At 45.4% G+C, this 27,569-nt stretch overlaps 1 protein-coding gene across 1 annotated transcript in view; it reads left to right on the top strand.

Annotated features, from left to right (window-relative positions):
• The window catches only part of TAMM41 (TAM41 mitochondrial translocator assembly and maintenance homolog), a 243,086-nt gene that overhangs the window by 147,843 nt on the left and 67,674 nt on the right, over positions 1-27,569 (top strand). The window contains exons 6-7 of the mRNA XM_078661406.1: positions 7,903-8,068; positions 20,988-21,050. Of these exons, the coding sequence (XP_078517532.1) occupies positions 7,903-8,068; positions 20,988-21,050 (229 nt within the window). The remainder of the gene's footprint in view (positions 1-7,902; positions 8,069-20,987; positions 21,051-27,569) is intronic.

Below are 27,569 nucleotides of genomic sequence, written 5' to 3' on the forward strand. Positions count from 1 at the left end.
GCCCTGCGTGTCTGTTTTCGTGGATTGAACGATGAATCCCGAGGAGCGGTGCATGAGGATTCCCGTGCCCCGGGACCCCCTAGTGAACTCTGCATGGGTGACCATTCTGTAACCTTTCCTGTCTAGGGCCCGCGTGGCCGTGCCCGTTAGGTGTGTTTCCTGCAATAGGACCAAGGCTGGATTAAAGCGTCTTATACTTTGCAGTACTAGCCCCCGTTTGACTTTGTCCCCTAATCCTCGTACGTTCCATGACATAATACCTAACTGCGACAGTCGCCTCACTCCCGTGTCCACCCTCTCAGTATCATCTTGAGTTAGTCCCGCCATAGATTCCGTTCGTGAATTTATTATCGCAGTGCTCTGGTGGAGCTCGATCGTGTTGCCCAATACCTGCTAAGCGATATGTATATGCCATGTAGTTCCAATCTTTATCAGTGTGACCATCCTGAAAACGGAAAAACTCCCCCCCACCCCCAACTCCCCCCCACCCTGCCCCCCTGCTCAACGGACTCAAAACTGCCCGCTCCCCCAACTCAGCAGAGTGCTTGAACCCTTCCCCAAACATAGTACTTGCACGCTGGGGTGAAGGACCCTCCGTAGTCAGCGACCCCCTTCCTCAGTTCCGGAGGCCCTTCGCCCAGTGTCCATGGCGGCACGCCCGGCCAGCGTAGCATGCGATCTGTAATTGTGGTTGTGAGACTTCTTTATTCTTCCGTATTTTCCGTTTCCGGAATGTCGTGCAGAGGTGAGTGGTGGTCTTTTTCTCCCCCGGATGCTTGGGAACTCGGACGGGAGTCATCGTTGCTGTGCACGGTCGTCCTGTTAGAACGGCGCGGGCGGTTCGCTGATCTCCACCCCTCTAGCCATTCTTGTGCTGTTTCTGGAGAGTCAAAGAACCATGTTTTATTGTCCGCTACAATCCTGAGTTTAGCTGGGAATAGCATTGAGTAGGGAATTTCTCTGGCCCTAAGTTCTTTCTTTACTTCAAAAAAGGTTCTCCTTCTTCGTGCAACTTCCGCTGTATAATCCGGAAAAAATGCCAACGTAGTGTTATGGATTCGCACCGGTGGGGAGTTCCTAGCCGCCTGTAGGATCGCATTCCTGTCTCTGAAGTTGAAGAGGCGAGCTATGATCGGTCTTGGGTTAGCTCCCTGTTTCGGGCGGCCTCCGGGAACCCGGTGTGCTCTTTCTACTGTGAAAAAGGTAGAGTCCTTTTGGTCGCAGGTGTTGTTGGATGAGTTCCTCTACGTACAAATCCATAGCTCTCGTGCCCTCCGATTCCGGAACCCCGATGATACGTATGTTGTTCCGTCTTGAGCGCCCTTCTTGATCCTCCAGCTTGTAGCGTAGGGCCTTGTTCTCCTTCGTGACCCGTTCCATGCTTGTTTGTAGTTCCGCGACATCCTCCACTAACGACTTGGTCACTACTTCCATCAATTGCACTTTCTCTGATATCTTATGGAAGTCCGCTCTTATGAGTGTGATTTCTGACGATATTGATCCCACCGTCATCTGTACCTGGGCGAGGGCCTTCATTACATCATCTATGGTCGCCTTCTTGGTGCCCGCTGTCTCCATCGTCTTGCCTGGTGATGTTTTGGGATCTTGTGAGGAGGATGGAACTTTGTCATAGGCATATTTTTCCAGCCGGGCTTGTGCGGCTCCGCCCTTTGTGCCTTTGCCAGCCATCTCGGTGCTTATCCTCGATGTGGTGTGGACGGGTATGTTTTCCCTCCTCGTGCAGGTGTGGGGTCCAAAGGGATGTTACCCCCGTGTCTACCCCTGGAGACGTGTGGGTCTAAGTCGTATTATTGCTGCTTTATTGAACCAGCTGGGTGCGTGATCTTCGCTCCTTGCCGCTTGCTGGTATTATGGGGGGGTAGGCTGTGGGTATCAAATTGAGCACGTTTTGAGGCCCGTTGCGTCACCCCAGCCTCAGTCCCTCCGTTGCAGGCATTCAGAGTCGGCACCGACTTCTCTGTCCCTCAGTGGCTGGCGTCGTCGGAGGCACGAGCTGTGTGGGTGCTAGTGTCTCAGCGGTGATGCCTTCACGCGGCCACTCAGGCGACTTCTGTCTTGCCGTTCAAACCGCGTCTCTACTGTGCTCCACCGCCCCCGACGGGACACGGGGCTCCGTGGTTCTGGGTCCGCACCCAGGAGACAGTGCGTTACGTGTGGCGAATGAGGTGTGTCAAGCGCCGGTTGACCGTGCCAGTGTTATCGCCGTTGTCGTCCGGTAGACGCTCCCGTGGTATTCCCCTCCCCCACCGGGGAGTCTGCTGCCCACGTAGTGGCTTTGTGTTCCTGGGGGCGGCGGAGGACCATAGCGGTCCGTGCCGCTTGCTGTCTGTTCAAGTCCTCGGCCTCACCGAGATAGGCGCTCAGGGTAGTGTCTTTGGCTCCTGCACCCGCCTGGGCGTCTGCGCCTCGATCGCCCGATCAGGGGAGCTATGTGCGCTTCGGGACCTCGCCGAGTCGGTACCTGCAGTTTCTTGCCCGCTACACCCGGGAAAGTCCGAACTGGTGCCGATCTCGCCTCTCCGTCTCCGTTATGTACTTAGTCCCGTCTCTGAGCGGGCATTTCCGGCGGCGTCTCTCCCCCTTCGATGGACTTCCGGCCCGACCTTCACTGCAATCGACTCCCCGGCTCCAGCAGTCACCAACGGCCCAGACTGGTCGCTCCTGGAATTGACTTTCTCACCGTCGGATTTCGAATTCGCTGGTCTCCGCTTGTGCCGCCCGGTCCTGGGCTTCAGTACCCTTCCGGAGGTGACGAGTGTTGAACGGATTAGTGCTCGGATTTCTAGGGAGGCCGCTTCAACTACGGAGCTCGCCTTCTACGCTGCCGCCATCGTTGGCTGCTGGCCACGCCCCCCCGTTAGATACTTTTGATAAAGTTTCGTATTGGGGCCCCAACATGGCCATTCCCTCTGCATTCTAATTAGAAACAAATTAAAGACTTAGGAGGAATTCAACTATCATCAGGGTTCTCTAAGGTAAATCTGCGTGGCTAATTGCTTGATTAAATCAGAGTAGAGGACCATAGTTCCGCATTTATTGAACATTTGTATTCAAACAACATATTTTCAGTTCATATATTACTTTATATATCTCCAGCATACTGAATGCAAAACCACACATTGCCTCTTGTGCCACTCCTCCTTAGTGTATTCTACCTTTGACAATTCAATTTCCACCTAGTGTCTTGCACTCCTTGATTTTATCCCTTCCATATTCATCAAATGTCTACATTTTGGAACTCTTACTCCACTTCTGGATAATATCAACTCCTCCAGCATCACAGTGTTTCCTATACTTTTTTAACACTTCATAAGTCCATCCCTTCCTCATTAAAAGTCAATGTTGACTTTAAAAAGTGCTCTAACTACAAAAAGTCTGGACTACTCTTCAAGGACATTGTGGAAGAAAAAGCACAGATAGCATGATTCCAAGTTACCCTTCACCACCACTAGATAGATTCCTTGCCCTGGTTCAGTCGCTTGTTTTTGTTAGCTGGCCTACGAGAGTCCATCGTTATGCCATTCAAAATATTTTTCAGGAAGATCTTCAGCTGATCGGTAATCATTTGAAATTGAAGCACATCTCCCAATCTTAAAACTTCTGCTCTGTCGTCTTCTTCCAGCATGAATCCACTTTGAATCATGCTGTGTGATTTACAGAGATCTTCTCTGAAAGAAACTGGATTACCTCCATACCATACTTAACATCCCCAACTCGCAGATCTTCTCCAATAAAGCTTGAAATCCTAAAGATTCACAACAAATGCTTGAGGAAACAGGCCTTCAAATGTGCTCCCAACCTGTTGAATGTCCTGCCCTTCCACTTTAGACTTGCTCCATTACTGTAGAAGGCTTTTGCTAATGGTGCAGGGATATAATTCTGAAATGCTTTTACATTTTAGTATAATTTGTGTGTCATCCACATTATTCTAGTAGTTGAAGTTTAAAGAGGGGATCGGATTTGTCTGAAGATGTACCTTAAAGAGAAGGAGAGGGATGGTGGATCCCTAAGGAAGTCTTGCAGTCGAGGAAAGTGGTCGGAGCAAGAGGAAGGCAAATATAGAAGTGGGGAGAGGGGTTGGCCTAACTGCTAAGGCGCTTGACCTCGGACCTGGGGATCTGGGTTCGAGTCTAGACGCCAAAAACCCCCTGTGATTCTGGGCAAATCACTTAATCTCCCCGTGCCTAAAAAATGAAAGTGTGTCCTCATGTAACGTAACTGGTGCTATGTAAAGCGCTCTGATAACTGATTCGGTTCGGTTCTAGTTCGCGCTATATAAAACTCTGCAAAAAAAAAAGTGCTACAACACTCTAGGAGTCTGTGATCGTGTTAATGTCATCTTATGTTCAAATAACGTCTAATTGTGTGCTCCGGCTTGGATGGAATCTTGCTCAAATGTCAGAGAGAAGATTCTTTCCGTCCTTCCTTCTATATAAACAGATAGTTGTACAGTGCAAAATCTTTAATTAAGTTTGCCTTGTAGGACGGGCGATAGTTAGATAAGAGAATTATCGTTGTCAGTTTTTTTTCTCCAGAATAAGTTTGATGTAGGCAGTTTTGAGTCCTTCCTGGAATAGACCGGACTCAAATGAGAGGTTTATGATGTCTCTGCTCATTATGGCTGCTGAGCCGTTGAAAATGATATCAGTGGCTAGGTCAGGAGTCTGCCAGAATTCCAATGCACCAAAGACTTTTGTCATACTAGGATGGCGGAGGAGGTGTAGCCCTAAGAGTTTAGGCACCACATTAGTGGGCCTGTTGGATTAAAAGGTGAACACCTAACTCAAAGTCCTCGTAAATAAAAGGGGCAATGCAAAAGCAGATCAATGGGGACTACCTAGGAGCAGCTTGGGCATGTCTTGGGATTAAACAGAAGATTGCCCATAGAGGTAACCGAGGAGCAGTTACTACATACCTCTGGAATTTAAATAGGCCTTTACAATAGTAAGCCTACTGGGTTAACCTAGAAACAGTTAACATGAACTATGGGATATAAATAGACACAAACCTGTAGTATGTCCATGGGTCAGTCCAGGGTCAGCTAAGGTATGGCCATTGTATATCATGTAGACTCTACAGTAGTGGGTCAGTGGGTACAGCCCACAAGTGGCAAAGCCCAACCCTCATAATGTCCACCACAGAGCCATGTGAATGTTAAATAATCAGTATATCTTTGGAACCCTGGAGCACCTAAGAACAGACCAAAGATTTATGAAAACTGGGTACCTCACTGGAGTGGGTCTATAGGATCAGTCTACAAGCATCTAAGTCAAAGATCTAAAAATATTAACCTCCACTCTGGTGGATCAATGGGTAAAACCCATAGGCAACCAGTTTGAATATGCTGAGGCCACATGCACAGCCAACCGGATTAGGCATACACCTTCGACAGAACTGCAGTTGTAGTTTATTGGTTCTTCTCAGGATGGGATAGGATCTCCTTATTAGTTCAAATATTAGGCTAATGAGGTGAAGGAGCTAGATGTTAAATAGTTTACGGTTTTTGTCCCAGGGTGTTGACAGGCCCATACAGGACAGCCTCCATAAGAGGTCTTATCTAAGACTTTCAGGGCGCCATGAGATAATGGGGTATATAAGGGAGGGTGGGGAGGCTTGTTTGAAAAGTCTTGTAACTCGAGAAGGGCTTGAAGTTCTTCCGAGCCTTCAACCTTGTAACCACCATTAGCGTGAGCTCTTAGGGCAGGAAAGAGTAGAGTAAGTGAGTCTTTTTTTTATAAGTTTAGTCCCAACTGAGCAAGGTTAAACTGCTAGTAAAAAAAATCTCTAGGTGGAAACAAAATACATGACGGAAAAACCACAATGGCAACACAAACCAAAGGAGAGAAAAGCCCCCACAGAGTAATTAGGATTAGCAGACACCACTGCTAAGTAGAAAAAGATGCTTTACCACTAAATGTGATTTACAATTTTATTTGCCTTTTATTTGAGTGCATCAATAGATTCATTTGATGCTGACTAAGCACGTGTGTGCGCAGGTAGGATGGTTGCACTTTCAGCGGCACATTCGCTGTCGCTATAGCAAATGGGAGTACTAGATTTTTTAGTATCATTGATAGAAATCAAGTTCATGCAGTTAATATTTTGCTTGATAAATGTGTTCTTTGGACTAAAGTAGAACGTTTTGGGGGGTTTGTGCATGGGGGTGAATTTATTAGAAATTGAAAAGCTGACCGTGTGAGGTGTATATTAAAAGAGAGGTGTATTCCAGAGCTGTGTCTTCCTTTGTGGGTTACTGTTATGACGAGCGCTGTGAAACTAATAGTGTCTTGGTCAGTGGTGTCCAAACCTTTTCTCTAGTGAGAGCTACTTCTGATCAGTGAAAATCATTGTTAGCTACTGAAGGTCAAGTCACTTGCGCAATGTTACCAGACACCCCCACGCCCAGTTTAATTTATTAAGCCAAATGTACCTATAGCCAAATACTATGGTGTGAACAAAATACTTTGACTAAGGGCACTCTGACAGGGCTGACATGTGTGTCATTGAGAGCATGATCTTTGGGGATGTATGGACGTGTGCGTATGAATGTGATATATGTGTATGGGTGAGTGAGTGTCATATGTACTTGTGGCGCAGGATATACCTTTCACGTTATGTGGCACTGTTACATGTATAACACAAACATACAACCTTTTTTATGGGAGAAATTTAAAGTGCAGAAAAATGTTCTGCAAAAAATGTTCATAATATGGAAAAAATTTCGGCACTTTAAATTTCTCCCACTTCAAAAAACCAATTGTATTTTTCAGTTATAAATATGACACTGTACCTACAAGCCATTGGGCGCAAGATGCCTTCTGTGTGCACATGCCTTGTAGACATGGTGCCATATTTACAACAGAAAAATACAGCCATTTGTTTAAAAAAGGAATTTGAAGTAAATAAGCATGCTTCATGAAATATTAAGATGTAATTGGCTTAATTGAAAGTGGAGAAGAACATTGACTCAGTGTTTGGTCGAAATATTTGTATCCACTTTAAATTTCTCTCATTTAGAAAAAATGATAGAATCTTTCAGTTGTAAATATAGTGTGTCTCCTGGGAGCAAGAGGCCTGCTGTTTGTAAATTCAACATTTTAAAATGGAATATTAAAATGAAGTGTTAACTTAATCGTTCAGAAACATCGTTTTGTTCTCATGCTCCAATATTGAGTCCACAAGAGCTTTTATTTAAGGTTTAAATAACTTGGTGCTTCAGTTCTTCACCTCTGTGCCCTGGGTCATAAATCTACCTCCAGCACTGCTCATTATCAAGCCCTGCTATCTGCAGCTTGAAAGTAATAATGTAAAATAAACACAGACTTCCCTTAACTTTAAAAGGAAAATGTGACCCTGTTCTGATTGAAAAATGAACTCAAAGCTTTGAGCTACTCTGAAGGTGTCTGCGAGCTACTGGTAGCTCTGGGATAAACTGGTTGGAGACAACCTGGTCTAGGTTATGGGTCAAGGGTCTCTCTAAAGTTAGCACACCACAAACCACATTTAGAATCGATGGCATTTATGGAGTGTGCTGTAAGTTAATAATTTTACTCACATCATTTTCTTCAAAGGATAGAATTGTATAAATGATTAATAAATACAATAAATCTGAGGAATGGGGCAAGTCTGTGTCTGTGTGCATGCATGGCATACAATGTTGTAGATGTACATGTTCCCTGCACTAAAATGCTGTACATTTTTCTCACAGGTTATTTATTATTTCACTTTGTCTTTTCATAGTGCACACACGAATCATTGCCCGATGCTTATCAGACGCTAAACAGGAAATTTAACATGAATTGTTATTTATTTATTTCCCTCTAGAAGCGTGTAAATGGATCAGTTCTTTAACACCCTTCTGTTTTGTCCCTCTGCGTTTAGATTGATAAAAGTCCTGAAGGGCAGTTTACACAACTAATGGCTCTGCCCAGAACTCTCCAGCAAAAGATCACTGCCTTAGTTGACCCTCCTGGAAAGAACCGAGACGTGGAAGAGATCTTACTGCAAGTAGCACAAGATCCAGACTGTGGAATAGTCGTGGAGCTAGGTATGCTAACGGGCGAATCCCTTTTTAGTGATCATGCCCCACGTATTGTTATGTCTGTGTGGGGAGATTTATAGAGCACACTGTTACGCCAAGGAGTGTCCTGGTGCTAAAAAGCTGAAGGGTAGCAGCGGGGAAGAAGGATTACGGGCATGACTAGAGCCACGTTTTAATTTTTTTCCAGAACAGAGGTGTTACTAGTTCTTTAACTTGTACATAGAGTGGTCTTTGGCTCCACCCCAAGGCTCTCAGCTCATTCTAATGCCCTTTTAGTGCATCATCCCACCTTCTAGGAAGTGCTTCCATTAGAACGTACAAGAGAATATTTTTCCTCTGAAAAGTACACTCAGGCTTCATACTGTCAAATTCAATTATTTATCTCCTAAATGCACACCAGGCAGAATGCAATACTTTTTAGGTCGAGCCTAGGCAGCTCTTGTGATGTCTCTTCAAGACATGTTGTATACACTTTGTGGGCTTACAACTTGCTCATAGGCTTCTCATTTGCTGGCTCCATCATCGCTCACCTATTCTGTCTCCCCATTTCTCCATGGCATGCATTTGTCATGCCTCTTCCTGTGTTTTGCCGTCCCTGTGCGCAGGGACCAAGTAACATATTAATCCACTGTTCACCATTTTAGCATGTGTTTTACAAACTACTTTTTTTAAAAGCATTTCACACAATCTATTCTGTTTTAACTCTGATCGCACTACTCTGTAAACAGGCCGGCACATCTTGTTCTTATCTCGTTACATTTGCTGTGCATTCCAAGACTGAGGTCTAATGTCAGACACTGTTTGCTTGTCTTCGGTGTGTTTTCAGCTTCGGCGGCTGTTCCTGTTGCATTTTATTTCATTTTCCTTAGTTCACTTCATTTCCCCCCACCACTACCTTCCTCTTGTCACTCTTTGCATTTTCTTGCATCTTTTCCGTAGTTCACTTAATCTCCCTGAGCTGTCTCCATACCACCATGTCCCGCTCGTCGTTACTTGCCATGCTAAACTCTCCCCCAGATCCCCTCCTCAACTCAATCCTGCTTATCCCATTTTCTTAGTTCTGTCCAGTGTGTGCCCTGGCTGTCTGCTGCTTCCCGCAGTTGCACACCCCAGCATTCTTTCCATCGATGGGATGAGCAATGTCTACTTTGAAAGAAAGTTGCAGGACCCGGATGAGGGATTGGTGGCTCCACCTTTGCTCCCCTCACTTCTCCTACTGTCCTTTACTATTGGCAAAATCTCTCTTCAATGCACAATTTTATTTATCTAGTGATTGACCAGTTTTCCATGCAACACCACGAGTTTGAGTTTTAATATTGTTTTGGTTGCTTCCTGCCATCATTGCTTTTCCCTTCATTGCTTTTTGCCCCATTGCTCCCACGTTGTTGCTTATTGCTGTCCTCTTTCCCTCTAACTCCGTTTCTCTTTGCCCCGTCACTTGTTGCTCCATTCCTGCCTATGTTCACCCGTCTACCCCTACAGCCCCCACCTTTCCTCCCTGCCACTTATTTTGTCTGCTGCTGGATAATAATTATGCTGTGATATTAAGTCCCAGACTCGCCCACTTTCCTTTCGGCATTTATCAGCGCGGCAAGTTTCTCGTTTGAATACAGAGCAGTCTCAATTAACTGCATGTCTTTACAGAGAATGCTTATTATGGATAGAATAATTCTGGCTTTTTGGGAAGTGAGAAACAGTGTCGATGCTTATGTTTAGAGAACATGTTTTGTGTTGGGTAACATTTTCTAACGCAGTTTGTATTGCATTATTTGTACCCATCCTTCATCATCTGGATAAAATCTATACACCATTTAAAACACCTGTTTGAAAGGTCCCGGACACATTCTTGCTACTTGGAGCATAGTTCAGGCACAAGCGCTCCTTTGATAAAACGTGACTGGTCCCTGCATTCCATTACATCACTAGGTGGGTAATTCGAGGGTCACCAACTGTAGTTTCATGGTGCGTGCACACGTACGAATCATCTCATTTTTTTATTTTATTTATTTTTTGGGATGCTGAGCAGTATTGTCAAAAAGCATCATTATAAAAGCCAAAAGGTCTGCTTTTGTAGTTAAATGGCAAGAACTATTGACTATGCACATATTTGTTTTCTTTTACAAGTATTGGGCTGCGTTTAATCTTTTGCCACATTCGAATAAAACAAATTTGATTTGCCAATGCTTGTTTTCTACTACCAACTGGTATTTGGGTTACACTTTTAGTAACATGTTTTATAATAGTCATGCAGGACCCAAGCTGCAGCAATATCTCAATGAACATAAGGGACTAGATGAAAAGCTAAAACGGCACATACTTCTTTTACATAAAAACAAAATACTGCAGTAGTGTTTTCAAGCCCCTAGGATTATCTCCCATTTGCAACTACCCTGTGAAATGAACTTCAATATTTGATGGTTTAATTCACTCAGACAATTTCATTTGAAATTGTGCACATTGTAGGTCGCATGCAGCAAAAGTGATTGTGCTGTATTTGTTTTAGCCCTTCGTAAATGTAAAACAACACATACAATTTCAGAGTTTTATTAATATAAAAGAAACATCAGACTACAGAAAGAATGAGAACTGAACATTCAAAATATACTTCAACTTCACTGAATATTACATTGAAGCAGATAAAACTACCCTTCCATTAACTACAGCAGACTCTAGTCAATATGAATATATCTGTTGTGTCCCTATCATAATAGAATTTCCACAAATAAGATAACTTCATTTTATTCTCCATGATTTAGATCAGTGCTAGTATTATTTTAAATATAGGAACCTTGAGCATCAATGATACCTTCAAGGCGTACTTAAGTTGAACAATATCAATTTGTTGCATCCAGAATGTACGGAGAGACCAAGCTGGTTGTCTTCCAGCACCTCTAATTACAAATTAAACGGCACAAGCAATGGGGGAGGGGGAGTTTGGGGGATAGCTTGCCTAGATGGCTTCCAAGAAGTGAATTGTTGGAGCTCTGCCTGCCCTACAGTAATCCTACTTCATCCTGGACACTTGGAGGCGGTGCTGGAGGCATTCAGTGCTTCTAGAACCCATGGCAGCAGGAGAGAGTACACCAGGAAGCGGGGGGCGGAGGGGGGTACTGACAGCCCCACCGGCCGAGAAAGCGGGCCCAACAGGAACAGAGGTGAGGGGCTCAGTGGCTGGTGGCCTACCGTACAGATATATCCAACAAATGAGAACACGCTTGCTACCATCTTAGTGTGCTGTCATACATGTCTTTTACTCATTTCTCAGACAACCCGTTAGTTTGTTTTAAAAGAACCCTCACCCACCTACGTAGTTGATTTATTTACCAGAACCCAGAGACTCCGTTCTCCATCTCCTACAGGAGATGGAGGACTTTGCTGAAGATGTCTGGAATGAAGACGAACTGATCGAATTCTAGTCCATTTACCCTGAGAAGACTGAGGCATACAACCGAGGCACCCCACCGGGAGCTGGAATTGCACTGGGAAATGGACAAATTCCACTACCTGGGTATCTGGGGGACAAACGGTACAGTAGCCCAATATGATCTTAATGTAGGGCAGTTATTAGAGGGTCTGGGATGGTTGGTGGAGTTCTGGAACACCCTGCCTCTCTCGATTATGAGAAGTATCTATTTGCCTGGAATGGGGTTCTTGCCAAGATGTAGCTACGTATTGCAAGATTCTATGTGCCCAGTGCCTTGAAGCTCATTTGTCTGGCTAGACAGGCTGCCATGGCCATTGGTATGGGCAGGAAAGAGAAGCAGAGTATGGCTGTAGGGACTAAAACTTCCCAAGGAGGGTTGGGCTTACGGACCTGTTTTTATACTATGCAGCAGCCCAGGTCCAGCATGCTGTGAGATAGTTTGACGACGATTGCAACTGGGAGAAGGCTCTTCTGTTGGGCTCGCATCACTCATACACCCTTCCGGAACTGCTCATGATTTGGGAGAGAGTCCCAAAAGAGCTCCTGTACATAGTACGTCTGACGGCGAAGGGGTGGAACTGAGTGGCATGCAGGGTCCTCCGGAAGGGCACAGTTTGCGGATGATCAGCCTCTTTGGGTATTAAAACCATTCAGTGTCCTGAGCCACGACAGAAAGTATTGGAAATGGAGATGTGGCTGTGTGAGAGGGTGGGAGACCTTTATTCAAACAACAGATGTCTCATATTTGATCAGGTCCAGGAGCTGTTTCATCTGGGATTGGCACAGTTCTTGTATTGTGTGTTTGGCACATGTTGTGTGGGGTTTTTGGTTTTCCTTCCTGGACAAGCCGCAGGAACATGCTGCGGCAAAGTAGTTGCTAGGGCACTAGTGTAGGATAAAGGGGGATCTATGGACAAAGTCAGGGAACAGTTGAGTGTAGACTGCCCTGAAGAGATTACTGGAACGGAATGGAGAAGAGCCTGCGAGCAGGTTTGACAGGTCTCCCCTAACACTAGATTCAAAAGCGTACAATTCCATTATCTGCACTAGACGTATCTAACCCAGGCCAATCTGATGAGGATATGCCCAGAGAGCCCAGCTGCCTGTGGCAGGTGTGGCCTCCTCTCTGCAGATTTTCTACATACGACTTTGTCTGCCCGCTTCTGGTGTATTACTGGCTGCTGTTGCTGGATGCACTGACCCATTCGGTGGGGGTGAAAGTGGAGGGCTCCATAAAACTGTGTTTGATGGGGGGTGCCATGCCAAAAGCACCTTAAGATGCAAATGCTCATGGTGGCACTGGAATTGGTACTGGCTAGGAGGCGAGTGAAAATACACTGGAAGGCAACCAGAACGCCTGCCATGGATGCTTGGCGGGCTGGTGGAATGGGTGTTGGCAGGTGAGCAACACATCAAGCAGACTCTGACAGATTATAAGGTGGGGAGGACTTGTCGATGTGGGGGAAAATGCTTGGAAGGATCATTGACCTGTTGCCAGAGGGAATAGGATGAGGAAAGTAATAGTCTCTGCCACTAAACGGCCTTGCTGAGCTAACTGATTAGGGGATTGGACCCTTCCAGGTGGGGGAAGTTGGGGGGGTGGGGGCTGAATGTTGGAGGGCCTCACATGCAAGGTAAGTCAGTGTTATTGCTTGATTATAAACTGGCCAAAAATGCAGTGCTGTACTTGTCACTGTTTAAACCCTTAATAAATAAAACATTTAAAAAGCACTGCCAGTGACAGGCTACAAATCTGTGGCATATCATGTACATAACATATAAACCAATTCAGATAACCACTCCCTCTGCTACTGGCAGTAGATAGACAAAAATAAGAAAACCCATGTATCTGTATAGCAAGCAGCACAATGTGTCTATATCGCAAGCAGCACCCTAAACAAATATCGTTTTTCAAATAGTTAGTGTGTGTCCTGTTCTAAAGGTCTTAAAAGCGTCTAGTGATCTCACAATACCATTATACAGACACAGATGGTGTCCTTTAAGCATCATTATCGACCATCAGCAAAGGAACTGTCCCCTACTGGAGTGATTATGGAAACCAGATTTGGGACTATCAAGCATGTTGTTCAGAAATACTATCCTGTGAGTTGGCTTGCCATATATTATTTAATGTTACAGCAAACAAATGATGGATGGAAGGCAGACAATGCACACATGCTGCCCCAATCAAATGATCTGGGTTAAATGAATCGTTCTTTTGCCCACTACGCCTCTCCAGTTTGAACCCAGCCAAGTGCAAATCAGTCTTGATCCTGTGCCCCATGGGAACAGTTCAGACCGAACTGCCAGGCCTGGTCCTCCCTGGACCAGAAGCAAGCACCCTGGGACCGGTTTCAGGGTATGTCACCCTTCTTCAGCCAGGCTAGCTTGAATCCAGTGGCACAGTGAGCAAGGGACCCACGTCTGGGCATACCCATCCCACTTAGGGCGAAAAGTGTTACAGCAAAAAATGATGGACGGAATGCTGACAATGCAAACATTCTCCCCAGTCAAATGATCTGGGTTAAATCCATTGTTCTTTTGCTTACTACGTCACTCCAGTTTGGACCCAGCCATATGCAAATCAGTCTTGACCCTGTGCCCCATGGGAACAGTTCAGACCGAACTGCCAGGCCAGATCCTCCCTGGACCGGAAGCAAGCATCCTGGGATCGGTTTCAGGGTATGTCATCCTTCTTCAGACAATGTATATGGCCCAGTGTTGTGAATCACTGGGACTCTGGTACGCACTACGTGAATTGAATTATTCCTTTAAACCATTATGTGCATTTTGTCTAATGCAATTTATTATATTTCCCAACTATAATCATCAGTGTCATCAATTTTATGATACAAAATTTTTCTCACAATATCATGAAATTATACATAACATAATCCAAACACAGGTTTACAAACAAAACATAAAGAGAACAACCCAATGCATTTCGGGGCGATAATGCCCCTTCGTCAAACCTTGGATTTTATCACAAATCAGTGCATCAATTTAAACACATATTGTAGTCCATGTGAAAATATGAATAAAACATATGCATACTGCTGCTGCATAATCTTGCGTTAAAGGCAGCGAGATCGAAACCTGCACGTTTAGACTCGCAGGTAAATACATCTTTGTTGTGTATTATCTTAGAAGCGCAAGCCCATAAATATATATGTGTACTGACATGAGCCGCTTGTTTATCACAGGTTTTTTCTACGTGATAGCAAGCTTCATATTATACGCAGGTGAGCTTCACCTTGTTAATTATTTATTATTATTTTTTGAAAAAACGCATATGCACTTTATTTCGATACTGGACGATCATTCGGGTTTCTTTATTACTTTTTCCACATTATAGAACGGTCATCAACAACGTCCCTGCAGGTAAAGAATTAATTGTCGTGAGGTTGTTTGAATAACTTAGAGCACAATAGGTTAACATTGCTAATGGGAATGGACATGTTTACACACCCTAGTTTTGGTTTTTTTCAGATATCTGTTTGAAATGCTCACATCAAGTAGACACAGGGTACATATTACCTCTTAGGATTTAGGTAAGCTTTGATAAAATGCAATTTTGCTGACATAAAAGACTAAACAGTGTTTAGCTTGCATGATTAATATTCTCCTTGTTTGTATCCCCCCTTTTTTACAGACCCCTGACGAAGGGGCATTATCGCCCCGAAATGCATTGGGTTGTTCTCTTTATGTTTTGTTTGTAAACCTGTGTTTGGATTATGTTATGTATAATTTCATGATATTGTGAGAAAAATTTTGTATCATAAAATTGATGACACTGATGATTATAGTTGGGAAATATAATAAATTGCATTAGACAAAATGCACATAATGGTTTAAAGGAATAATTCAATTCACGTAGTGCGTACCAGAGTCCCAGTGATTCACAACACTGGGCCATATACATGGTTTGGGTACCAGTGGGCAGGCACTAATCTGGTACAGCACACTTATCGCTTAAACGTTCTAAATTGTATAAATACGAGTGCAGAATCCCTTTCTCATTCATATCCTTCTTCAGACAGGCTAGCTTGAATCCAGTGGCACAGTGAGCAAGGAACCCACGTCTGGGCATGCCGATCCCACTTAAGGCGAAACATGTTACAGCAAACAAATGATGGATGAACATAAACTGTTGTTTTTGCATATATTATTTAATGACCTTGATAAAAACAAATATCATAATGGTGGTTGATTAACTGAGAGTTTACGTGGTCTGGTATATATTTATTTAACTTATGTAGTACATTCACAGTTTTCTTAAGCATTTAGATAACACGTTGTCTCAGACATTTGTTAATTTGGATCTAGAGGGGAATGCAGCAAATTAAAAAACCCACATTTATTTGACTAACCTCTTGCTTGATAAACAATGTAAAGCCACACCAGGGAGTTTAAACCCTGAAGTTGACTACACCACCCTATCAGGGCTACAAGCTACAGCATACATATAGGTAGGAATTCCCGCATTGAATCAATCAATCAATCAATCAATACATTTATAGAGTGTGCTACTCACCCGCGGGGGTCTCAAGGCGCTGAAGGGAGGTTGGGGGGCGCTACTGCTCGAATAGCCAGGTCTTGAGGTGTTTCCTGAAGGTGAGATGGTCCTGGGTCAGTCGTAGGTGTGCGGGGAGGGAGTTCCAAGTCTTGGCGGCCAGGTAGGAGAACGACCTTCCTTCAGTAGTGGCTCTGCGGATCCGTGGGACGGTTGCGAGGGTGAGGCTGGTGGAGGGGAGCTGGCGGGTGGGAGAGTAGAACGAGAGGCGGGTGTTGAGGTATTCAGGGCCCATGTCGTGGAGTGCTTTGTGTGCGTGGGTGAGGAGCCTGAACGTGATCCTCTTGCTGACAGGGAGCTAGTGTAGGTTTTTCAGGTGGGCCGATATGTGGCTGTGGCGAGGGATGTTGAGGATGAGTCGTGCGGAGGCGTTCTGTATGCGTTGAAGTCGTTTCTGAAGTTTGGCTGTGGTTCCTGCGTAGAGGACGTTCCGTAGTCCAGTCGGCTGGTGACGAGGGCCTGCGTGACCGTCTTCCTGATTTCTGTGGGGATCCACCGGAAGATCTTTCGGAGCATACGGAGGGTGTTGAAGCAGGAGGATGAGATGGCGTTGACTTGTCTGGTCATTGTGAGCAAGGAGTTCAGGATGAATCCCAGATTGCGTGCGTGGTCCGTGGGTGTCGTTGCGGTGCCCAGCACTGTGGCCACCAGGAGTCGTCCCAGGCGGATGGGGATTGTCCAATGATGAGGACCTCCGTTTTGTCTGAGTTCAGTTTCAGCCGACTGAGCTTCATCCATTCCGCAACGTCCTTCATTCCTTCCTGGAGGTTGGTTTTGGCGGTGGTTGGGTCTTTATTGAGGGAGAGTATCAGCTGGGTGTCGTCTGCGTAGGAGATGATGTTCAGGTTGTGTTTGCGTGCGATGGCGGCAAGGGGGCTCATGTAGATATTGAAGAGGGTTGGGCTGAGCGAGGAGCCTTGGGGTACGCCGCAGATGATCTTGGTGGCCGTGGAGTGGAAAGGCGGGAGGCAGACTCTCTGGGTTCTGTTGGAAAGGAACGAGGTGATCCAGTCCAGCGCTTTTCCTTGGATCCCATTGTTGTAGAGGCGGGTTATTAGGGTGCGGTGGCAGACAGTATCAAAGGCGGCAGAGAGGTCTAGAAGGATGAGGGCAGTTGTTTCCCCGTTGTCCATCAGGGTCCTGATGTCGTCGGTGGCTGCGATGAGGGCTGTCTCGGTACTTTGGTTGGCTCAAAATCCGGATTGGGATGGGTCGAGCGAGTTGTTTGTCTCGAGGAATGCAGTCAGCTGTTTATTGACGATCTATCTTCTCGATTACTTTAGTCGGGAAGGGAAAAGAGAGATGGGGCGGAAGTTCTTGAGGTCTTTAAGGTCAGCTGTGGGTTTTTTCAAAAGGGCGTTGATCTCTGCGTGTTTCCAGCTCTCTGGGAAGGTGGCTGATGCGAAGGAGTTGTTTATGACGTTCCAGAGGTGGGGTGCGATGATGGCGTCTGCTTTGTTGTAGATGTGGTGGGGGCATGGGTCAGAGGGAGATCCGGAGTGGATGGTGTTCATGACGTGGGTGGTGTCTTCTGTGCTGATGGGGGTCCAGTTGTTTAGGGTGGTGGTGGGGGTCGTTGGTTTGGAGACTGGAGGCGGAGTCTGGGCTTCGAAACTGTTGTGTATATCTACGATCTTGCGGTAGAAGAACGTGGCGAGGGAGTTGCAGAGGTCTTGTGATGGTGTGATGTCGTTACTGGCGTTGGGGTTGGAGAGCTCTTTTACGATGCTGAAGAGTTCCTTGCTGTTGTGGGTGTTGTTGTCCAGCCGCTCTTTGAACGATGTCCTTTTGGTGGTGCGGATCAGCTGGTGGTATTTGCGAGTGGCGTTCTTGTCATGTTTTTTGTCGTCCGTTCTTGGCGCCAGGTTTTTTCTAGCGTGCGGCGTGATTTATTAGAGTCTTTGAGGGCGTCGGTGAACCATGTAGTTTTCCTATTGCTGGTCTTGCCTGGGGGGTTCTTCAGTGGAGCGAGGTTGTCGGCGCAGTTGGTGATCCACTGTGCGAGATTGTGAGCTGCGTCGTTGGTGTCAGAGGTGTCGGCTGGTGGGTTCTGGCTCAGTGATGTGGTAAGCTGGTCTGTGGTGACTTTGCTCCAGCGTCTGCGGGGGATCTGTAGGGTGCTGTAGTCTTCTTGTAGGTGAAATGGATGCAGCTGTGGTCGGTCCAGTGTAGTCCGGTGGAGTGGCTGAAGGAGACGTGGTTGCTGGCGGAGAAGCTTTCCCTTTCTTTCCACTGGCACATTCATCTGGTGTTGCACGTTTTGATTGAAACCTGCTAGTTGTCCATCCTCTATTCCTCCACCCTCTTGTTTTAGTAGATGGGTCACCTGAATTTAAAGTAGAATGCTGTCTTAGATTTTAGAAGAGTGAGAGTTTATAGTCAATATTTGATAACCTGGAAAGGTTATGCTGCATCAGAAAGATCTTAGTGCTGGTTTACTTTGTTCATGTCCCCAAGTTCATCGCCAAGTTTTATTGCAGTTTTCCCAATAAAGGGATGTTCACACAACGGATGGGTATAACCATGGAGGAATTGAGTAACATTGGATTATTGGATTATGGAGATTATTGGATTATGGAGACTTCATACACTTCTGGATTATAGTGGCATCAGACGTACACAAACGTTTTACATACTCAATAATGTGTCTGGCATCTCCACGTTTTTAACGATTCGGTAATTGCCATTCATTCCTATGGGCCTGAAGGCCCATAGGAATGAATGTCAATTACCGAATCGGTAAATACCAATTCGGTAAAAGGGGGGAAAACATTGAAGGGTGGCAGGGTGTCCCTTTGACACCCTGTTGCACCCCTCAATTGTGTATGGGTGCACATGTTGCAGACATACATGCCCTGAGGGCATGTATGTCTGCAACATGGCACTGTTGGAAAAGCAAAAAAAATGCTTTTTCAAAGGTTTTCATTATTTACCACCAACTTGTAGTTGGTGGTAAATAACGAATCCTTAACTGAGGAATGCACTAACTTGAGTGCTCCCTACATCCTGAATTCGGTAATTTACCGGTTCGGTATGTTAAGAATTCGGTATTTTACTGAATCCTTAAATTACCGGTTCGGTAAAATACCGAATCCTACAAAAATGCCATCTACATCTAAAAAGCCCAATATCGGTCGGTAACCGCCGAAATTCGGTAATTTCGGTCGTTAACGACCGGTATTGGGCGACCTACATCTGGCCCCTTTATGTGAATAGTAATGAAGGGAATGGAGTTCGTGATATGATTGTTGTTCCCTTGTTGAGGAATGACTATCCATTTTAGTGCCGTACCCTACATTCTTATATCATTTAGTCTTTTATGTAGTTGTATGTAGCGTACCGTATAAAAGGCTGCTGAAAGGTCTAGTAGTAGTAGTAGTAGAGCGCAGAGACTCTAGTAGAAATTATATTGTTCCTTGAGTTGTCCCTGATAGCGATCAGTGCTGTACGAGGTTGTTTTTCTAGAAATTCTGAAATCTGGATGAATGCTGATTTTTTTTAAAAATAAGTTTGCCCAGAAGAGGTTGTTTCAATGAGGTCTGTAATTGGTCAGATCCTCCTGATCAAGATTGGTTTGATATAAGATGTTTTTCGTTTCCTCATAGAAGTAGGTGATACTATGATGCCATTAGTAGTGGTTAGGATGGTAGCAGTAGTGTTGGTGGCAGTAGGGGTGGTGAAATGGTGGTGGTGTAAAAGTGGTGGTAATGGTGTTAATTGTTTTGGTGGTAATCGTGGTGTGGTTGGAGGTGGTGGTAATGGTGGCAGTAATGGTACTAGTGGGAGCAGTGGTAGATTTGTGCTGGTAGAAGCAGTTCTGGTGATGATAATGATGGTGGCGCTGATGTGAATGGTGGTGGTAAATGTGGTGTTTGGGTTAGTAAGCATGGTGATGGCAATACTGGTACCAATGGTTTTAACTTAGAGGCTGACCCAGTCTCTACTTGATGTATGCTGTCCTTCGGAAGGCTGACCGATGGCTGTAGTATTTTGAAAAATATGATGGAATAATTCTCAAGATCTTAATTAGTAGAAGTGGTCTCTCTCGGCCAGACCTAAAATACATACAAACTGACAGCCGCAAATATTATGCTGAACTTTTGCACAGTCAAGTGCCACCCTGCCACATTTGTTGTATATGTTTTCAAACTTGTCATTCCATATCTTACAAACTACTATTTACCAAAGAATACCTTTCAGAAAGTATCCTGTTTACGATTTTTTGTGCTTAACTATACGTTGATAACATCAGCAGTCTATATCAATAAGAAGTATATCGAATTGTTAATCAAGGGATTTGTTTAGTTAGTAGCAGCAGCATGGTAATCTATTCTAATAAATAGAATCTTGCCTACAGGAGCTCCTACATATCAACTCTGTCCCTTAGTCAATAGACTAAATGTTAACATATCCACTGGTTGTGCATTCACATGGCACCACTTCGAGATCTAAAATGACGTTGTTTCTGAATCTTGGGATAACCTCTTTCTGACCCTGTAGACCCAGTGCGGGCATAAATACCCAATAACCGAACAATTGCGAATTTTGTGTAGTTTACTATAACCCACACTATAGTAACCACAATCAGTATCTTCCAGGAGCACTGTAGCCCAATAACCGGAGGGTTAAAATATGCAATTCTGACTTTGAAATTATCAGTGAAAGATTAACTAGTTTTAAAATATGTTTCTTGGTCCCCAGTGTCCCATCAGTATTAATGAGTTGCCTCTGGCTGATAATAGGAATTAGAATAGGTTTGCTATTGCCATTGCTGCAGTGTGTTCCAAGCGTACTGCAATAGATACCTCGAGCAGCCTCGTTTTATTTCAATAAATTAAGAAGCTGCATTAAAACACAGACACATTGTCTGTTGCAGAGTCTATATGATGACTAACATCTGTTTTCTGTCTGCTCTTTACTGTATACAGGCATTTCTGGAATTGTGAAATCGTCCAGTCTAAGTCAGAGTGCCAAGGGCATACTCACAGCTGGTAAGAATTTGTACCAAGAGGGATACGGAACAGAAAATGAAATGAAATAGCTTGCGAGAACTAAGTTATGGTATTCAATAATGGTTTTATTTGTATTGAAAAGCATTTACATACTATAGAAAAGGGTTTTTACACAACGTCGGTCCCTACAAAGTACGCTTTGTGGCAGGCGAAATGCATTTTTTTGACCAACGCAAGTATTTTAAACATTGTTTTGTTAATGCCCATTATAAACAAACTGTATTTTATGCATATCGGTGTGATCCTTTCGATTAATGATAAAAATGTGCCATGGACTCATTTCAAACTGAACTCGGAAATGTTAAGTGTTCCTGTGTCCCAAGAAGAGTGTATATAAATAATTGTTAGTCCCAGCAGACTCATAAAGCAGAATTGTGAGTTACACTGAACAGCTTTGCTATTTGGATCGAGTAGCCAACACTGTGATAGGAACATATTGATTTGTGTTGTATATCCTTCTGAGGTTTTTGAGGTGCCCCTCTAATGGAAAATACATCCAGTTTCCTTTTACAAATACAAATCTTTTGGAACATTCTTGCTCTTTGTGCTTTACTTTTGCACCCACCAAACCACGCCATTGGCCATGCTTGAAAACCTTGAGAAAAGGGAACGCAGTTTCTCTTCCAGGGGATCCTCATCAAAGTCATAAGCACATGAATATTCCTGCCTATGTGGAAACACATCCACATCACATATATGTGAAGACCATATATGTATATATATATATATAACACACAATGCAGCCTTCCATAGTCATGCTGAGCAATATTGCAAGAAATTCTCTTGTACATAAATACATTCCAATAAAGCAGGGAGAAAGAAAGCCTTTGAAAACTGCTTTAATATACAGCAGAAATCAAAATCCTGCAAGGAAGAATGAAAAAACATTGTCAGCACATAGGCTGTCTAGTAGAAACATTAGTTTAGAAAGCTAACCCACAGAAAACACTCAGAATAAACTGGCACCGTGCCTTTAAGGCAGCCATGACCCCTAGCTTCCCATCATGCCTCGGGGGTGAGAGGTAGGTCAGTTGTTCTTTCCGGCTCCTTCTGTCAGGACCCTGGTTACTTCAGCCCTAGCTTTTTTCTGATTTCTGTCAGAAAATACTTAAAAATATTTGTCAAAACCCTTTTACTTCGACGTCTTTTTGGTATTTCTCTACTCTCTTTTTGACCCTTGCCCTTCCTGTGGCAAGAAGGAAGAAGGCTAAACAGACTCCGATCCGGTCTGTATTCTATGCCTTCCTCCTGAACATAATCCTAAGACCTGCCAGCATTGCCAGCTGCTGTCCAAGAGAACTCTGAAGGACAGGGAGAGGATTGGCCTCTATGGGCTGGCTGAGAAGAGAAAATCTCCTTCTATAGGCAAGTCTCCGATGAAGAAGAGGAACAAGAGAGCCACCACTCCATCTAGAAGTAAGGTTCCAGTATGATCTCCATCAGCGTCTGGCTCGGCGCCTCAAATCCCTTCATCGGCCACGAAAACGTGGATGAGAAGACGATCGACGGCAGGCTCACCATCGAGAGAACACCGGTCGCCGACGAAGAACATAAGTACGTCGGATCCTCCGCCGTCGTCAACCCGGCGACGATCGGCATTGAGGAGTTGCTCTCCGTTTGTGCGGGCTCGCCCAACGTTGAGAAGCAGATCTCCGTCGTCGCAGTCTTTTCGGCGTTTGACGTCGAGATAGGCTCCGCCGTCGCAGGGTCACCGGCGATCGGCGTCAAAGCAGACATCTCCATTGCCGTCAACCAGGCGGCGGTCAACGTTGAGCTGCGCCTCGTCACCAGAGGCTAGGCACTTATCGCCTCCGTCGTTGTCAAAGCGGCGTTCGACGTTGAAGGCTCGATCCTCTCCGACAGCAAGGGATTCTACGTCTTTACCAAGAGTGAAATATACCAAACGTCGTTCGACTTGAGACGGCGGTCTCCGTCGATAACGAGAAGTGCCCCGATCTCGACTCCACTGACTTCTAGGAGACGGTCAGAGTCGAGAGAAAGATCGACGTTGAGAAGGATTTCTCCGTCCACCCGCTCATCTTTGAGGTCTCCTGCACGCTCAACGTCGAAGGCGAAGTCAATGGGCTCCAGACATTCTACGTCACACCATACAACATCGAAGCACACTGAGAGATTGACATCAAGGAGACGATCAGGTTCTAGGGACTCACCAGTGATGGTGACACAGAGCCGGTCGACGTCAAGACACTCCCCATCGACGTCGCATCACTCATCAAGACGCCAATCACGCTCCAGAAGCCGCAGAGAGTCCTCTCACTCTATTCAGAGCTCACCCCAGACGATTGCGTCATCACGCAGTGCTTCTGTTTATTCGCAGGAGCCTATAAGATCACCGCCAAGAGGTTCTCTAAGGGGACAGCGATCTCCTTCTACCCATCTCTCTCCCAGATATCTTCAACCTCTCCATCATTGGCAAGCAGTGCCCGGAGGTCACGTTCAGCGGCCTACGGACTATTCCAGTCTGCCACACAGATCACCATTGCAACGCCTCGTGCAGGAAGTGGACAGGTCACCCACCACTCGGACCAGAGAACACTGAGGCAGATCTCCTGAAGGCAGGTCGATTCAGGGGCATCGCAAGAGGCGGCGTAAACCATCTTGGTCTTCCTCTTCGACACACTCATCCAAAAGGGGTTACTCACCTACCCTGATGGATAGTCCTCCTTCCGGAGTGTCGCCTATTGATGATGTGAACACCTTTTATGATGTTTTCACCAGAGGACCTCAAAAGCTAGGCATCACCATGACAGCTCCTCAGACAACCACGTCCATCATTTTTGAGACCCTCCATCAAAGGTCTGCGGCCATGCCATTGCTTCCTTTGGTCCCTGGTATCATCGAGCCGGTAATGGATATCTTTCTCGCTCCATCATCGGCTAAAGCAGCTCCAGCACGTATCCTAAAAGAATATAAACCAGCTGCATCCGATCCTCTTTTCCTCAAATCGGATCCACCTCCGGACTCTGTCATTATTGCAGCAGCAAAGAAGACGCATGCAGTTGCATCTTCCTCCTCCGCTCCTCCGGATAAAGAGAGTAGAGCGCAAGATTCTTGGGGACCGAAGACTTGTGGCTCTGCAGCGTCTTCTCTTCAAGTGTCCAACGCTGCGGCTCTGCTGGGCTGTTATGACAGGCCCTTATGGGATTCACTGGAGCGTTTCAAAGAAAAACTCTCAAAGGAGGATCAACAGGACTTCTCTGAGATCCTACAAGAAGGTGCTCTGGTAGCCAACCAGGTAACCAGCACTGCAGCAGATGGTGCGTCTCTGGCAGCTCACTCGTATGCACATGGCATATGTGCACGAAGATCTTCCTGGTTGCGCCTCACAGTGTTAAAAACGTAGGCACAACAGCGCATCCTGAATCTCCCGTTTTCTGGCACTTCACTGTTTGGTGCGCACACAGACGAAGAAATGGCCAGAATGAACGCTGAGTTGGACACCTTAAAGGTTGTGGGCCTGGAGAAGAAAAAGGAGTTTAGGAGGCGATACAAGCCGTACAATAGGAAAAATTACCAACAGAGGGTTCAAACACCTCAATGTGAGCAAAGCAAACAGGGCAAGTCCCAGTACCAAGGCCGTCGTTCCTCGAGAGGAAGAGGAGGACATCAACAGCAGTTTTCCTCCGCAACAAAAAGTCTTTGGAAAAGTGTTTATTTATTTATTTATTTATTTATTCAAAGTTTTATATAGCGCGAACAAGATCTTTACAGATATCAGAGCGCTTCACAGGGGACAACAGGAGTGGGCAACAAGAGGGTGAATAAACATAATAATTGGGTACAGTATAGTAAACGCTAGCATGCTAGAATAGCAGTCATGTGCTGTTATAAATATAACAATATAAGGCGGTGCAGAGTCTTTGATCCAGCTACAATGTAGATCAGCAGGTACCAATAAACACTTAAAATAGACAATAATATAAAATGGTGCAGAGTCTTTGATCCAGCTGCAGAAGGAATCAGGAGGGCTCAGGCTAAAAGGATATCTATATCACTTACTTAGAGATCCAGAGAACAAGGGGTAAGGGGATCAGGGGGAGATGTGCACCGTATAGTAATGGGTAGTAGGTGAGTAGCATAATAAGATCACAGTCATGCATGAGTATAAAGTTATTGGACCATCAAATAATCAATGTTACAAAGTCGATGCAAAGTCTCTGAACTACAACAGTAAGGTTCAGGTGAACTTGGCCATAAGGATGGCTTTCACTTCTTTCTTGAAGAGTGCTTCCTTCGGAGGAGAGATTGTCATCAATGAGAGACAGAGGCAAGATCATCCTTCAAGCTCCTCAGCCATCAGTAAGACAGGTGGCTTCTCTGCTGGGGTCGATGGCCTCTTGCATTTTTCTCATACCCAACGCCAGATTGAAGATGAGACCGTTAGAGCAAAATCTCGAGGAAAAATGGAATCAATCCTCGGGTCAGTGGAAAGACCGGATTCTCCTCTTTCCCACAGCAAAGAAATCCATTCTCTGGTGGCTGCAACCACAGAACCTTCTGGTGGGAGTCCCTTTCCATCAACCTTTGCCACAACAATCCCTGATCATGGATGCGTCGCTTCAGGGTTGGGAAGCGCATCTGGGTCATCTGCAAACTCAGGGCAGATGGGCCAACAGAGAGCAGACGTATCATATCAATATGCTGAAACTGCGAGAGGTTCATTTAGCCCTCAAGGCTTTTCAGCCGCCAATTCAGTTTGGATCGATCTTAGTACAAACAGACAATACAACAACCATGTATTACTTGAACAAACAAGGTGGAACACGCTCTCGCCCTCTGTCTCTCGAATCCCAGGCGATTTGGCACTGGCTGCTAGCCAGAAATCTTTCGACCATGGCAGTGTATCTGCCGGGAGAACAAAACGTGCGAGCAGACGCCCTCATCCGTCACTTCGAAGAGCCAGAAGACTGGGTGCTCAACGACGAAGTGGTGGCAGACATCTTTCATCAATGGGGTCATCCTTTCATCGACCTCTTTGCAGACGATCAAAACAGAAAATGCCACGCCTTCGCATTCAGGTTTTACCGACCAGGAACGAGGGGAATGCTCTTTTGATAGAATGGTCAGGGACGTTTGCATATGCCTTTCCACCCCTCCCTCTCATTCCAAAGTTTGTGGCCAAACTTCTCCGATCCAGGATGACGATGATCCTCATAGCACCGGACTGGCCTCGCCAATGGCAGTATCCGGACCTGTTGCAAATCTCGGTTCGCCCGCATCAGAGACTTCCGTGCAGGCTGGACCTTTTCACCAAAATGGGAGGGAAGATCCTGCACCCCAGCCTTCCCTCGCTCAGCTTGGCAGCATGGCTCCTGAAGTCCTGCAGTACGGACATTTGAACCTCCCTCAGGACTGCATTGACATTTTGAGCGAGTCAAAGAGACCTTCCACGAGAACTTCATACTCTCAAGTGGAAAAGGTTTTACTTGTGGTGTATCCGTAATGTTTGGAGTCCAGTTAAAGGGCAAGAGGAGGTAATCTTGCCGGATCTACTCTACTTGGCCAAATCTGGTTTGAAGTATTCATGCATAAAAGTGCATTTGGGAGCCATCACAGCATATCGTAAATCACCTAATCAACCTTCTTTCTCTCAACTTCAGGTGGTCAAGGACTTCCTACAGGGGTTGAAGAAGGTTTATCCTCCTGTTCGACCTCCTTCTCCGCATTGGGAGTTGAATCTAGTCTTATCCAAATTGATGGGTCCTCCATTTGAACCCATTCATAAGGCCACATTACAACATCCTACTTGGAAAGTAGAATTTCTAGTGGCAATTTCATCAGCACGCAGAGTGAGTGAAATACAAGCACTCTGTTCTAAGGAACCCTATACGGTTTTCCACCATAATAGGGTGGTTATGCGAACTCACCCTTCCTTCCTGCCCAAGATTGTGTCTGATTTCCATGTAATCAGACAATTTCTCCACCCTCTCTCTTTCCCAATCCTACTACACCAGTGGAAAGGTCTCTTCATTCGCTAGACCTCAAGAGGGTTCTCAAATTCCATTTGGAGGCAACAAAATCCATTAGAAAGGCTGATCAATTGTTTGTAAACTATGGCTCTCTTAGATCAGGCTTCCCAGCTTCTAAAATATCTATTTCAAGATGGATAGTATCTTGTTTAAAGTTGGCCTACCAAATAGCTAATAAGCCTCTGTTTGCCTCCCCTAAAGCTCACTCTACTAGGGGCAAGGCTGCTACGGTTGCATTCCTGCACAATGTACCGATGGCCGAGATTTGCAAGGCTCCAACTTGGAAATCGGTCCATACGTTTACCAGGCATTACTGTCTGGATTCTGACTCCAGGGTAGATACCCAAGTGGGCCAGGCCTCCTTGAGGAATTTGTTCCAATGCTAACCTATTGGAGTCTGTATATGCCTTATGGCTGCTATTTTACCTTGATTGTGCTCTATTTACTTGCCCGCAGGATGAGGGGATGGGCTTGCTATTCTATTCATGTGCTTATGACTATTGATGAG

Source organism: Lissotriton helveticus, chromosome 9 (genome assembly GCF_964261635.1).
Source record: "Lissotriton helveticus chromosome 9, aLisHel1.1, whole genome shotgun sequence".
In the NCBI taxonomy this organism is placed as follows: domain Eukaryota; kingdom Metazoa; phylum Chordata; class Amphibia; order Caudata; family Salamandridae; genus Lissotriton; species Lissotriton helveticus.